The sequence below is a fragment of the Lonchura striata genome, chromosome 7 (assembly GCF_050655825.1).
Source record: "Lonchura striata isolate lonStrDom1 chromosome 7, ASM5065582v1, whole genome shotgun sequence".
NCBI classification, from domain to species: domain Eukaryota; kingdom Metazoa; phylum Chordata; class Aves; order Passeriformes; family Estrildidae; genus Lonchura; species Lonchura striata.
In genome coordinates this window covers 26636312-26651632 of record NC_140709.1, presented here as the reverse complement: position 1 = coordinate 26651632, position 15321 = coordinate 26636312, and the positions used below count along the sequence as shown (strand labels likewise).

Genomic DNA, 15321 nt, shown 5'->3' with positions numbered 1-15321 from the left:
GAAAAGTATTTGGACATAACAAACTATTAGAGGACTATTTAATAGCAAGGACTTTTTTTTTATTGAGAGCCCTTGGAAGTTTCTATTTTACAATTTTTTCTACATGTGAACTGAAAAGATACTTGAAAATGTTTTGAAGATAAGCCTGTAACTTCCAAATTGTTCAGTTTTTTCTCTTTCCTTGATTTTATTCTAGCATGTATAAGGTAATAAGGTCTTGTGATATAATCTTGGCATTGGTTTAATTTTTAGTGAGACTGGGGGAGAAGGCTGAAAAGTCAAACCTTCACTGCATGGCATCCTTAGTTCTCAATGGAAGTGTTTAGTAAGCCTCCAGTTCTTCATTTTGCAAGGTTTTACTGTAAATATAGTTTATAATGAGATTTTCAAAAACCTGGTACAATTCCTATTACATACGTTCCCTTTTTATGTATCATAAATAAAATAACGAGTTATTATCACATTATCCTTCTCTCTGCTAACAATGGAGTATTCCTGAAAGCACTTTCCAGGCTAGCTAGCTGTCTACAGTCTATGATAATCAGCTGTAATGGCACATAGGCAGCTGGTTTGCTAATCCTTTGATTGCAGTATTAGTTTGTCTCAGAGATTCTGAAAACCTGTCTGATCCTGTAAATGTGTTTAGTGAATATTTTAGAATAAATTATATCTTGCCTTAAGACTCTAAAACACATATTCAGGTTATGAGTTGTATATTTGCTGGGTTTTTCCCTTTTGTGATACCCACGTTTATGTTTAAAGGGGAAAAAAAAGACATGTCTGTCATAAAACTGCTTAGCAAAATATTGAACTTAAATTCATTTAACACTAGAAGGATTTGTATTTTAATCACTAGAAATTGTCCTTATCTGGCTTATCACCCTGTCAAGTAATTCAGGCTCAGATTAGGATCTCTTATTTAGAGAGAGATTGCAAGTAAGTTTTCCTTTATACAAATCTGTTAAAAAGAATAGAAAACCTCCTTTGTAGGTACATATTGATTGCTTAAAATATGCAGTAGTCTGTACAACCATATCTTTTTTATTAAAAAAACCCATAAATAATGCATGTTCGAACATGAGTATTTTTTTATGTTGCACTTTAATTTTTGTAAATTGGAGCTAGTTTGACAGGAAATAAGTACGTGAGTTAATAAACCTGATCTGAATTTATTTCAAGTTGCTATTTAAATGTTTGTTGCAAGTTATACTGCTTTCTAATGTTTCTAGTTCAAATTAAAGAGAAAAAATTATCAGTTCATAGAACCATAGTATTGTCAATGTTGGAAAAGGTCTCTAAGATGAACAAGTCTAACCATTAACCCAGCACCTCTGTGTCCAGCACTAAACTATGGCCCCAGTCATCAGTGAAAATGTTCTCAATAGAGGCTAACAAAGTGTTCGATCACAGTTTTGTTTCAAAAGACACCAAATCAACTAAGTAATCAACTAAGTATCAAATAAGTAATATTTTTTCAATGTCCCTGTAATAAATGTATGTAACACTTTGTGGTGTTGAAAGACTAAAGTCTTTAAAAAAAAAAAGAAAACTGAGGAAACCACCTCTTTACTGGTAAATTCTGCCATTGCAAAGCCTCTACGGTGTTGTGGTTTTTGGTTGTCCTAATGAGATTTGGCATTTTTCCTTCCTTACTAGTCCCAAATGCCAAGATGCTGTTTGTGCTTATTTCCTGCCTTTTAAGTAGGTCTGAATCAGAAGTTCAAACTCTCCTGGGCTGAAATGCTGATCTTGTCTGTGTCTGTGGTAGAGAGCTGCAGTGTGTGGGGGGGAGCCCCCAAGTCTGGCTCTGTGCTCGCCCCTGCAGCAGCTGCTTGGTGGATTAGGCTGCCTTGGCACCTGAACAACTTGATGTTTTGTGCTCACACTTCTGCTGTGTCTTGGGAGATGTTTTAGCCTGTGCTACCTGAGGTATTTGTGTAGGGGTGAGGAGTTCAGATGGTCTTTTGAGCATAGCTCTAGCCATCATCCTCAGGTGTGTAAATGCAAAATGTTAAGCAAGTTGATCACGGTCCTTTCCTTGAGTGTCTATTTTGGGAGTGCCCTTTTCCATGTTTCCTGTCATTAGCATCAACGGAGATAATGAAAAGCAATCTTCTGTTGAATTTTTTTTTTTGCTTCCTTGTCCCCAGAAGTTTGTTTCCTTGGTGTGATGTGCTGTACTTCAGTACGTGAAAGCCAGTCTTTGAAACAAGTGTGTTCAGTAACCTGGGCTTGTCTGCATGTACCAACCATGCTCTTTTTATCTGCGTAAGTTTAGAAATCAGAAGTTAATTAAGAGCTTGTCTTGACTAGACACTGATTTTTTTTCTGACTATACAAAGTCTGCAGAAGTTTGCCTATATCACCTTCTTAGCCAGTGAAGTTGGTTTTGATACAACAATGATTTAAATGGGAAAGAAATGCATAAAGAAAATCTATGAGTTAATTTTAAATAGCGCAGTGCTGTGCCCATAAATTTATAACAATTTAAGCACTGTAACATCAAGAAATACATGAACAGTGACCTCTGTTCAATGGGCTGATAACCTTGAAGACTAATAGAAACAAAAGTCAGTATTTTTTGGTTTTGAGCAGTTCAACAAACACCATAAATCCCTTTAGCTGACAATCCTTTCCATTCCTGCTCTCAGTTAAGGAACACAAAGTAGGAGTGTTTGAAGCGAGTCCCAGGTTCCTGTGGCAGCCCCCAGTGTCTCACAGGTCCCTGGTAGTCTGTCCTGTGCATGAGCTGCCTTTCCCCTTGCCCTGGCTGCGTTACCGTCCTGCGGCGCTTTCGTGTTGACCGAGCTCTTGAGATAACAATGGTTTGTGGGGTATTGTGTGGCATACTAATAAAAATGTCTTGAAGGAAAAGTCTTGAGATGTTTTTGAACTTAAACATGTGTTCTGTGAGGAATTCTGGAAAGGTGAGAAGCTTCAAACCCTTGTGAAGCATGTCTAGGTAGAAGATATTTTCTGCCTTTTGCTGCTCGTGTCATTTTCTTCAGGGTTTAAGATTTCAAAGCCAAATAGATTTGCTTCTGTCTGAGGGCAAAATGTGATTGTGATTCTGGAGCTAAATTTCCTTGTAGCTTCTGGTCCAAGAATGTTCGCCAGTTTTTGAATGTTTCAGCATATTCACAGTAGCAATATTCACAGCGTCCTGAAAATGTTTATAGGAAAAATGTTTGTAATCTGCTGTAAGAAACAGGCTGTATGGGTTCTGTCTTTTCCGAGATTTAAGGTACTGAAAAGTTCTCCAGAAAGCGTTTCAGTAATATCTGCAGTAGAAATGGCATCCCTGCTAGGTAGAAAAGGGAGTACATTACATGTGTTGGGGGATTACCAAGTAGCAGATCTTTTTTAGAGGGAATGTAAAGCAGACTCTGAAATAAGCAATTTTGCTTGGGAAGTCTGAGTTTGGGGGATAAATATCACATCATTAGTTTGCTTTGCTGTTGCTTTTGCTGCAGAGTTTCCTGTGTTATTCCATGCAAATACTTTACTTTGACAGCCCAGATAAACACAAGCCAGACGCTCATACCCAGAAAAAAATCCTGAACTCCAGTCTAGGGCAAAGATAAAGAATTCAGGCTTTTTCAGTTCCATGAATAGACACTGGCCACTGGAAAAGATTATGTGTGACTAAGGCTGTGGTGATTTCTATTCTGACATAATTGATAAACAGTAACATGAACTTTATTTTTTCTTTGAATGGAGACAGAGTAATTTAGGAAGTTAAAAATATATGTAAAAATAATTGGGAAAATGCTAGAGTTGTTTAAATCCCATAATTTAGTCACTCTTTCAGATTAGAAATGTAGACTGAGATTTTTCAGGGAGACCTTGAGAAGTTGGATGTCTAAAATCCTGTTGAGTCAGTGAAGACCAGCTACTCCCTTTCCTGTGCTTTTCCAGAAATTTGGGGTTAAATGAACTTTAGTGCATGTTGGACTAATTATTGAATAAAGTGGAAGGTATACTTAAAGCTGGCTTGCAAAATACTTCTTGTTGAAATTTCTTTTTGCTCTACATTTTGAGTCTCTGAGTAGATTCTCTCTGAGGTGATTCAGCTATGTGTAAAGGACTTGAACTCATGTTTGCACATGGAGTAAAATAAGCAAAAATCATTTCATCTTGAGACAAGAAGACAGTGCAAACCAGTCAGTGTGATTTGCAGCCACAAGGATGCTTTTTGCCATGTGAATCCTCACATAAAATAGTAATCTTCAACTTTATTAATTTTATGGAAGCTCTAAGATTTTTTTAAAACAAGCATTTAGAGTTGAGGGTATTTTTTTTATGGTTTGTCCTCCACTAAAGTATTTAGATTAGTAGATTAGATTCTCCCTTAAGTGAGTGTTAAACATATTCTATGATTTGACACTTTTATGGTATTTAGTGGTTTAATCATGTTTTTATGCTAATTTGCTTCTACTTTCGAGTATTTGAACTTTACAGCTTTTTCAGAAGACTTTTTGAATGTGCTTGCACCCTTGCATTTCCATACAGAACACACTGACTCAATTTTGCTTTAATACTAAAGGAAAAGTTTTTGGAAATGACTCAAAGTTGAAGTCTGATGACAAAGATGAGTATTTTAAAGCTTAATGAAGTGAATGCTAAAATGCCATGACATTTTACTGTTTTTACAACACCAAGAAACCTGCTCCAGTCTCTTGCTCTAAAGCCTTCAACTATTTCTGAAGTGCCAAGTTTGTGATAAAATGTCAGTCCTGTGTAATCACTGAACTAAGATACTGTTACAGTTTTATTTTAACATACCAGAGGGGTTTTTTTCAGTGCTAACTGGTGATATATTTAGGAATTTCATATTGGTTAGATTGATAACCTTTTCCCACTACCCTTTTGTTATGTGCCTTTTGTTTTAATTCTGTCTTGTTAAAAATCAGTGGGATTTTAGCAGAGGGGGGAAAAGATGGAAGGAAGAAACCTGCTGAACTAGACAGACTTACACACTTAGGACATATTTTTTATTGTGTATACTGAACACAGCTCTACTACAATGTTAAGGAAAATGATGAATCACTGTGAGAGGTAGATTCTTTTTCTTTTTTAGTTGTATACATTGTGGAGGAGCTATTAAGGTGGAGGAAGCTCTGATTAGTGGCCCATGTAGTCAAAGGTTGGCTTGTTATGGCTATAGTGGAGACTTTAGAACACTTGGGTTTAATTCTGCAGTTTGTCCTTCTCTGACCCTGGCTGAGTCAATATCCTCATTACAGATTCAGCTCGAATCTCTTCCCATACCAGCTGAAAAATGCTCATCCTCTTGATGTAAAGCAGTATTTATTGTTCAAATTCACTTGACATTCTTGAATTTTGACCCAAAACACAGGTGTTGCTAGCTTTCTTGCCACCATGTCTTGTTCTCTTACTAGATAGATAAAACCTTGCATCTGTGGTAATGTCTGGTTCTCATGGAGTTTGCACAGCAAGATGGTCTGGTGGTCCTCAGAAACATTTAGAAAGTTGTAGAAATAAGGCAGTGACATGGTTTATTGGCAGTAAACTCAGGTATTTTTTCATAAAATCTGGCAGTGTTTGGGAACTTCATAATTTGTCAGCTGCTAGCAATAAATCTCTGCCATTCTGGTTCTTTGCTGCATGGCTTCTCTTGCATAAGCTGGGTTCTTCTAAGGCAACTTCCTTTGTGAATAAATTGGGTAAAAGGAGAACAAGGCCTTCAGTACAGAATTTGAGTTGACAATTTTCTTTTGGGCCTCTCCATCCATGGCTATTTATTTACATGAGTTCCCATTAGTGAAATTGCTGGTATGGTGGATGCATCTGGCCAGAGGTATACAATACCAATGTAAGGCTGCAAGGGGGCACGTGTTGGTAGCCAGGAGCCAGTGAGGTTGTGCCAGGAGGGTCAGCTGGTCCCAGAGGAAGCCAAAGTGGTCTGAGACAGCGGTGCCTGAGTGGAAAGCAAATGTGAACTTTTTGCACAGCATGACTCAATGTAGTTACCACATGATCTGGCTCTGTTGCTCTTACTTAGTGCTGGGAGACCACTGGTTCTTCAGAATGAAGCTGAAACAGCAAGATACACAAGGACTATTAAAGAAAACTTAACAGGAAAAGGCTCGACTGGTGTCTCCATTGCTGCTGGTAACCTTGATCAGCCCGCAACACTGTGTTAGAAAGTGAGCAAGGAAAGAAAACAAATTTCAAGTTTACTTGCTTGCTTGAAGGCTAGATTGAGGAGAAAGAAAGACCATGTATATCCATGTACAGAAAAAAGACACTTGAATTTTCTAGTCTGTTTTTAGGGCAAAGGGCCTTGTAAGTAAACATAAGTTATTTTGTCATCTGCATGTGCAGTCAATCACTTTGAAATGGGTATCAGTACCAGCATTCATTTTAGTTTTGGCAATAGTTCTCAGTCAAAGCCTGGCTCTGTGTAATTGCCAGCATTTAAAACTGTGATGTTAGTCAGCAAAAGCAGACAAAACCAAAATAATTTTCATCAACGAAGGCTAAGGACATACAGTACTGTGAACAGATTATTCCAGATTTTAACACCAAGTATAAACTGTAAGGGGTTTCTTGTCAAAATATATTTTACAGTAAATCTTGAGGTATACATTATGTCCTGTAAAATAGTTAATGATTATGGTGGTTTTTATTTCCCCTCTCTTTCTTAGGAGGAGAGGAAAATATGTAAATTTAACACAGCTGTAAATTTCTGAAGCTTTTTTTTTTTTACTTTCCTGCCTCCTTCGTAGAAGTCCTGCTGTATTCTCTTGTGCAAATTTCCATTTTTTCATTTTAATGTCTTTAAATACTAGTCCAGTGGTTGTGTAAAGCAATAGGCTGTGCAGCCTGCTTGACCAAACATTCCCAGGCTTTGTGTTGCACTGTGCTGCTCCTGACCTCAGAAAGTCTTCAGGCCATTTCAGGTTGGTTTAGATCTTCATGTCCTCATGCCTAAGCCTTAGGCAGACAATTTCTTTCTTTTTCTAACCAGTGCAGAGCCATGCTGTTCAGTTGGTCAAACATGCTACAAAACAGAATACTGGAAGTGTAAATATGTGGAAGATTACCAGTAGTTTAGCTTTTTTCCCTCCCACTCTAAGTTGGTATTGAGGATAGTCTGTCTGAAGAAGAATGACTTCCTTCAAAAGACATCTGCTTATGATATATTTTAATATAAGTGGAGACACATTTAGAAGTATTTGTAATTAAAGCCTCTGAGGAGAAAAAGATAAAAAAAACAACAGAGTATTTGCTAAGTGATGATTTCTTCAAGATTCTATTTTTCTGTACATCACATGAAAATTTAGCTATCAGTATTTGAAAATATATACTCAGAGGAGCTTCCTGGTGTATACCTTCCTTATAATAGCACATCTTCATAATGCGAACTATCTCATAACCCTGTCTCGAGAGCAATGATGTTTCCCCCTCTGTGTAAATAAAAGAGCTCCACAGAAAGCTGACAGAGCCAAAATAAAACAGGTTTTGTGTCTATGGCTGTTCTGATTAAAATCTCACTAATTGAAAGGACAAGTTACAGAAAAAAACATCGATCTTTGAAAACAAATCTGTTGCAGCCTACTGAGATTTCCAGTTGAATGTGTGGTGGCCTGTATTTAAAGAAATTCCATTACAGGCAGAAACCTTTTTTTGCCTTTTTTTTTAAGTCATCACCTTTATGGATTTAAAGGCAGTTGGTGTAATTATCAACAAGGTACACGTGTGTGGTCTGTGATACCAGCAGGTCTGTTCATGTAGATTGCGTGCAGGTTTGTCTTCCAACTGTTCTCACATTCTTCTGTTTGTCACTGTTGAGTCACAAAATGTTTTGCCTGCCATTAATCATAAAGTGGCAAGTGTTTTATTTGTCTTTAATCCCAATGATTAGACCATGGAGTAGCATTCGAGTAACATTTGAGTCTTTTGTTCCTTTCCCCCTCGCTTTGCACTTGATGTGAATTCCGTGTACTGCATCGAGTAGATCAAGGTCTCAGGAAGCATCAGTTAAGTACTAATGGAAGTGACTTCCGATGCTATTAGTGAAAATATGACTCATGTTCTAAGGATTTGCAGTTGGATTGCCGTAGCTTTTGGTATTTCTCTTTCATTGTTTTCAGTAGTTGTTTTCCTAGAACATGCAGTGATCGTGGAAGAATTACGATATTAAAAACAACAGGGATGTATTCATTTATTTAAACTCCTAGTATGGATGAATTGTGTGTTAGTCGCTTACAGCATTTCTGTCATAGTAGATGCACTTGGAATTTTCTTCCGCTCTTTGCTGTTCAGAAATACCCTTAGTGGGGGAGAAAGGCAAATACTCAGATAGTAAACATCTCAGGGTGCTTTTTATAGTGAGCATAGAACTCACATATTAGTGTGAATCAGTTCTCTGTTTCTGAGCAGCTGGAAATATGATTACAGGGGGAAAATACTGAAAAAATTGATACAGCATTTTTTCTGTGATAATGTTCAGGGGTTTTTTTGTTGACAATAGAACTGACTAATACGGTAAATCACATTAAAACCTGAGCTGTATGCCAGAAGGAAATTCCTGAAGCCCTGGTCCTCTTTTTTGGGGCTGTGTAGTGGTATAGGGATGAACTCTATGCCCCCAGACCACTGTGACAGTAAGTGTGAGCCACAGGATGGACTTGGAAAACAATGGGTGATTCCCAGTTCCTTTGTGATTCCTGCAAGGTAATTTATTGTAGTCTGTTTACCCTTTCTTGGAAAATGACAGTAAGTTTTCACAGCCTGGTTCAAGTAGAGTCTGTTACATGTGCCTGAGGTGATCAGACTCACCAGTAGTGGCAGCCAAGCAGGAAAGCTGAGAACATTTTCTGTTTCTTGGATGACTGCTTGGAGCACCCATATTCCATTCAAATGCCACTCATGTTTGTTTCTGAAACTGTATATAAAAGTGTATTTTTGTATACATAGAGGTGTAAAATGGGCTGGAGAGCAGCAAAATTCATTTTGAGGTTAGGTTTTTTTTCTTGTTTATGATAGGGAATTTAAGAGCTTGCCATGCTCATGTTGGTTTTTGCCTTGGAAGAACTTCTGGGGATGGTGCCTTCCCTTTGTCTTTGTTAGAAATCTCTGCAGGATGAGAGAACAGGAGCTTGAGTTCATTTTATTATTTCTATTGAATTATTTTGACATAGTTTGTCTGCTAGGCAAGAGGAATGGAAAACTGACATTTCATTATAAATCCTTCATAATTTGTTGTTTAAGTTTTTTGGGGTTTTTTTTTTGTCCTCTTCAGTGTCATCCTATCCGTTGCTTCTACAATTTCTCCAGTAGCAAACTTTTCAGTGGTGTATGATATGTAGGCATTCATTTGCCATTAATTTATTTCAAAATCTCTCAGGAAATTTCATTAAAGGGTTAATTTGAAAAGATCTGAATGTGTAATGAGTTCAATGTGATGAACAGAGTTTACTATGAAATTACTTTATAGAGGTAAATTTGGGGTTTTCAAGGATGACTTCAGCCATGCAGCAGATGTCCTGTGAAACCTATGCTGCCACTTTGCTGCTAGGTCCTGGTTGTGTTTGTGTGCTGGGACATTTCATGTCTGGGCAGATACACTGCATAGCTTGATCTGTAAATGGCTTCTGCATTTTGCTGATTTGAGGATGCCCTGCTGGTGCATTTGTAAGGAAATCTGTAAGGAAAAGGGCACTGTATAGTGAACTCCTCATGGCCCCCTAATATCTGGTGAGCACACATCTGCAGGGACTTTGTCCTTCATGTTTCTGACAGGCAGCAAAAGAACTATATGTATCAAATAGACTGGTTCAGGAGTCTCAGTCTTCGTAGGATAAGTTACTTATTTTAATTGCTTATGTTGTCTAATGAAAATCTTAACATTAAGGTATTTACTTGGGTTTATTTGAACTAAAGACAAGCAAGAGAATCCAGTAGTTCTAGTCTTACCCTACCACCTTGCCTGCCTTGGAGACAAGAGAGAACAAGTAGCCCAGCTGAGAAATAATTTTTGTGTTGTGTTTGCTGCACATTCGAGACATGCAAGAATTGCAGAATGGTTGAGGGGAACCTCTGAAGGTCATCTGGTCAAGCTCCTTGCTGAGGCAGGGTCACCTACAGCCAGCTGCCTGGGACCATATCTAGGCAGTTTTCAAATATCTCCAAGCATGGAGAAGCAGCTTTGGAATTGTTTTTAGCTAAGCTGCTAGAGTGTGTTAGTGGCTGCCCTAAGCATTGCAGGTGCACAGCTCCCAAGGGACAGGGAGGTGTGTTTCAGCTCTGAATGCACCCTGCACATCTACTGCAAACTGACAAACAATGCCATCCATGTGGAAATCCAAATGGGCAACAGTTTTTACCTTGAAAAGTAAGATTTCTGTTGAAATATTGCAGTTTTTAAAGAGGCACTCCAGCACTTTTGTGTGGTTTTTGTCGTCATATTTTTTAGTACTTCTTTTGAGCAAGGTTTAAGGCATACAAGCATACTCACCTAGGCTAGAGGCTGCTTTCAGGACCTGGCCTAGAAGTATTCCAGTCCTATAAGTTTTAAAATCTGACTGGTTTCCATTGCCTGGAAGAAAGAAATCCCAGAGCAGGAATGTATTGAAATCACGAGCAGTAACTGAAGCAGCTCATCTATTCTGTTGTTCTGCAAGATGGTTTCTGCCCTACCCAATTTTCTTCGGCATTACATCTTCAACAATGAACATACAGAGGCCATAGAGAAAAATAAAGTAGCTTTTGTTCCATGTCCCCTGTTCTCCAGATGTTCCATGCCATCAGGGAAGGGGCAGGGGTCAGCAGAGTATTGCACTGGGTACTGCTCCCACAGGGGCCGTGCTTCTCCGAGTTATAATCGAAGCAGGAATGTGCAGTGATCAGCATGAAAACTCGAGTTGTTGGATGAGTAACCTTTATTTTTTTTTGTTGGGAAAGTTTCCCACTGAGATCATCTGACATTAAATTGTGTCAAGTTAACTCGTATTTTTATTACTTTGCAAGAAAATTGATAGACACTCAGGTTGCTAGCTCTGTGTTGTGTTTTCTCATGCTTGCCCATCCTCTCTGCAGGCATTCTTATAGGGCAATGCAGCCTTTTTAAATCAGAAAAGCCTTTAGTAGTTACTTTTATTTTCTGTAGTACATGTATGGTTGGACAGTATCTAGCATGACTCTTAACAGCTTCTCTTATTTTGAGTATTTTCTCATATTCTTACCTCTCAACCTTGATCCTATGAGTTTTCGAGAAAGATTAAGAGAACTGAAAAGTAAGCAATTAAACTGTCTTAGTCAGTGGTGCACAGACATGATATATGTCATTATTTTTTGGCTGAGTCCAGGGCAAACTCAAAAGATTTTGGTTTGTTTTGGTATTTTTTCTTCTTCTATTATTTCACAGGTTCAAAGATTATTTTTTAACATACTGAGGTATTATTAAATTGTACTTTACTGGAATTACTTTTCTTTTTAGAAAGAGAAACTAGATTTGTGTGGTTGTTTCATAAATTCTGTTCTTTTAAATCAATTTTCACAAAGGATAGTTATGAAAGGGCTTATTTTGCAGCAGTTTGAGCATTTTGTAAACAACCAGATCTTGGATGGCCTCAGCCCCACTCAGCTATCAAATACCAGAGGTTTTAAAATCTTTCTACTGTCCCTCAGAGCAGATGGGTCCTATTTCACAAGGCTGTATACTTTTGTCCCATTGTGTCTTGAACATTGTAATTCTGTGATAGTTTTTTCTTCTCTGACTTTTCCAAAAGTGAGTCAGATCCAGTTCCCTTACGGCAGTGGGGTCCTGTCCTTTCTTACGTTGTTTCTTGGCCAGTCCTGTGTCATGGAGCAGAGAATGCAGGACAGATGCTTCACGCCTGGCATACTCAGCTGTTCTGAGAATAAAACTACAGCGCGCAACTGGCGAGTTCTGCTGGAGGCAGCATGTGCTGGCTGTTCATGTGTGACCTTTTTGTACTCCGTAATTTGACTAACTCTGCTCAGAGAGATTTAAAAAAAATTGGGTATGAAATGTAGGTGACTGACTTTCTGACCAGAGTTCAGAGAGGTGGGTGTGCAGCATGGACTGCCAGCCAGGTTCTTGGGGTGTGAGGAGCTGCAAGTGATTGAATTACACTGGCTTAAGAAGTTTCTGTCTCCTCAGCTGAGAGTTTTGCCCCCACTGAGCTGACACGCAGCTCAACTGATCACACATGCTCTACCAGACCAGTAGGAAAATCAGCTAAGTTGTGCTATTTTAATTACTGCTGCCACACAATAAACTGGGAAACACTGACAGAATGCTGGCCTGAATAGTGCAGCAATGTATAGTTGTCTCAGCATAAAAGAATTACGAATTTTGACTCCTAATGAATAGCCTTAAAAGAGAGACACATGCAAGTCTCTTGGTATTTCTTACCCAATAATCCCAGCTGGTGACACAGTGAAGTAGTGTTCTTGCAGTAAGTCTGCCTTGCTGAAACATGGCTTCTTTGGGACCAGTGCTGAAGAATGATCAAAGAAATAAGCCATCTGTGAGAAGATATTTTATACAGTACCTTTAATAATTTACAATTACATATGCTATAATTTTACTTTAAGTTCAAAATTTGTTTTACCCAAAAGACCAATCTACTTCATCTTGTATCTTTTTGCTGCCAATGCTTTGATGGGAGTTAAAGAACTGGATGAAATGTAGTTGTTGAAAAATGTACTACACATTCTTACTGTGGTTGGATGTTTGCTGCGCTGTAATTCTGAATAGTATCTGAGTGCCTCGTAGTTACACATCTAGATTTTTTTAATGCATTTTTCAGAAGACCTTAATAATCTGTTTTTTAAAGTTAGTATTTTATGCACAGAATCACTGACAAAAATGATTTTTCTTTCTTTGGCTAAAGCTACACAGAGTGAGGAGCGGCTGTGTGCATTTAAAGACCCATATCAGCAGGACCATGGAATCAGTGAGAGCCGAATCTCCCAGGAGAATGGCACGATTTTGTGCATGAAAGGTAGTACCTGCTATGGACTTTGGGAAAAAACACGAGAAGGAGACATACATCTTGTAAAACAAGGTATGTAACAGTTCCATTTTAGTGCAGTAGTTTTATTTCACTTCTTTGTGATCTAGGCAGCTCATACAAAGCTGCACAGCTGCAAAACTACACTTCTTGCACTTTGTCAAAATGCATAATTTTATACTTCCCATTTAACTTTTTAAAATGTGAACAGAAGGTTTGTTTGGAATGAATGACTTCTAAAAGAGACCAAAGACATTAATGTACAGTTGAAAGAAGTGTTCAAATTTCTCATTACATAGAATGTCCAGAGGAAGATGTCTTTCTTGAATTTCATGTGTGTTGATGTGTCTTAATAAGTGTCTTATTAAGTATAAAGTGTATATTCATATTGATTGGATGATGTTACAAAGGAAATTTCAGCTATAGTTCACATGTCAATACTGTAATTCAGTACTCTTCTGTGGGGAGAATGAAGGCAGGATGTGTGGAGGGCCTTGCAGTTTCTGGAGACATGTTTTGATTATGATTCTCAGGGATTCTGCTCTTTTTTACTTGGATGCAAGTTAATGTAGTATAAGGCTGAATGAAAATGCAGCTGATATTTACAAATAGCCTGTGGAGTTGTAGTCCATGATTCTTGTTTGATCTGGCAATCTGCTGAAGGGTGCAGCCTGACTGCTCACCTCTGCCCCACTGCTGCCTCTTTCCCTTCCAGGTATTTGTGGATAAATGACATTTAGCTGCTGTTGACCATACTTGGGAATGAACAGTTGCTGCAGGGACAAAGGACCTGGTATGAACCAGGCAATAAGTTGTGGTCCTATAGAAAAGTCCAGTGATACTGACAACAAGGAAAGGCAGAATTTTGAAAATTATACAAGAAGCACCAAGCTGTAGATGCAGTCTTGTGGCCTAAGGAAGGGACTAGGTCACAATTAATTTAGTCTCTGGACCAGAAAATGGTGATATGGTCTGTGGTGTCAGAGAGGTGAGGAATAGCATATTTCTGCTTAGAAGGCTCAGAAATTCAGGTTTATCATAGTAAGGCAATAGCTGGACATTGGCCTTTATCCCTGCCCACATTTTCTTCTCTTTGGCTATGAGGAGTTCTAAAAGAAATTATTCAGGTTTTGGTTTAAAAGGTGGTAGTAAAGTCAGACAAGCAAATTATGATAACTGTTTTCTGTAATGTTTAATCAGGTAATGTATGGATTTCTGTAGGTGTGTTTATTCAGTCAGTAGAACTAATTTTATGCTTACTTGAAAAAAAAAAAAGTAATTTGCTTCTTTTTGCAGGTTGCTGGTCTCATATAGGAGACCCACAGGAGTGTCACTTTGAAGAGTGTATAGTTACAACCACCCCTTCCTTGATTCAGAATGGAACATACCGCTTCTGCTGCTGTAGTACAGACTTGTGTAATGTCAACTTCACAGAAAACTTCCCACCTCCTGACCCTACTGATACAACACCTTACAGTAAGTCAGATGCTTGTGTTTCTGTTATTTTATGGTATAAAGATTTTAGGGAAAGAGCCTTCTTTTTGTGCTACTGTAAAATGTCACAGAGATGGCAAACAGAGCAGAGCTTTCCCTTAGGAAGTTTGTCACATTCATATTCCACATTCCTCCACAAAGAACAAGATAAATGCTTACAAGAGGGTTGCTTGTATTGGTAACTGCTGAATACAGGTTATATTTTTCAAAATGGTCTCTAATCTTTTGTGTTTTGATATTTGGATGCTCAACCTCATAAGCCTGTGGAGGTATTTAGAAGTTTCATGACTTCTATGGAGAAGAGGCCAGTGGTTTCATTAACACTGTGATACCTTTGGAAGGTTTGGCCTGTGTGTTCAGTGATGAATCACAGGTAGTTTTGAGTGGTAGAACCGGTCTTGTATCTGACTGTTGAAGTTCTCTCCAACAGTCTCTGAAATTTGACTTCTTTCTTTTGCTTTTCTCTAGTAAGGACTAACTTTGACATAATGTTCAAAGAATACTAGTTTGAACAGAGTAATTTCTTTTCAGTTATTTATTATAAAATCAGCCTAAAATCCAGATCAAGGGATCAGACCCCTTAACCTGGTGTGACAGAAGCAAGATCATAATTAGCAGGCACACTGTTTCACTGTGCTCCAAAAGTTAAGAACCTGTAAAGAAGCTGAGTTTGTGGCCTAATCTAAACATTTGCATAGCCTTTTCTAAATAAGAATTGTGAAAGGGAAGTTGAATAAAGTTAGTTATGGAAATAGAGGCACAACTGTTCTGTATGTCAAGAGTTTCTTATCAGTAGAAAGTATTTTGTGAAATGAAG

General features: G+C 38.1%; 1 protein-coding gene across 1 annotated transcript in view; it reads left to right on the top strand.

Annotated features, from left to right (window-relative positions):
• BMPR2 (bone morphogenetic protein receptor type 2) overlaps positions 1-15321 on the top strand; it is a 97929-nt gene that overhangs the window by 38579 nt on the left and 44029 nt on the right. The window contains exons 2-3 of the mRNA XM_021555386.4: positions 12891-13064; positions 14307-14486. Coding sequence (XP_021411061.3) covers positions 12891-13064; positions 14307-14486 — 354 coding nt within the window. The remainder of the gene's footprint in view (positions 1-12890; positions 13065-14306; positions 14487-15321) is intronic.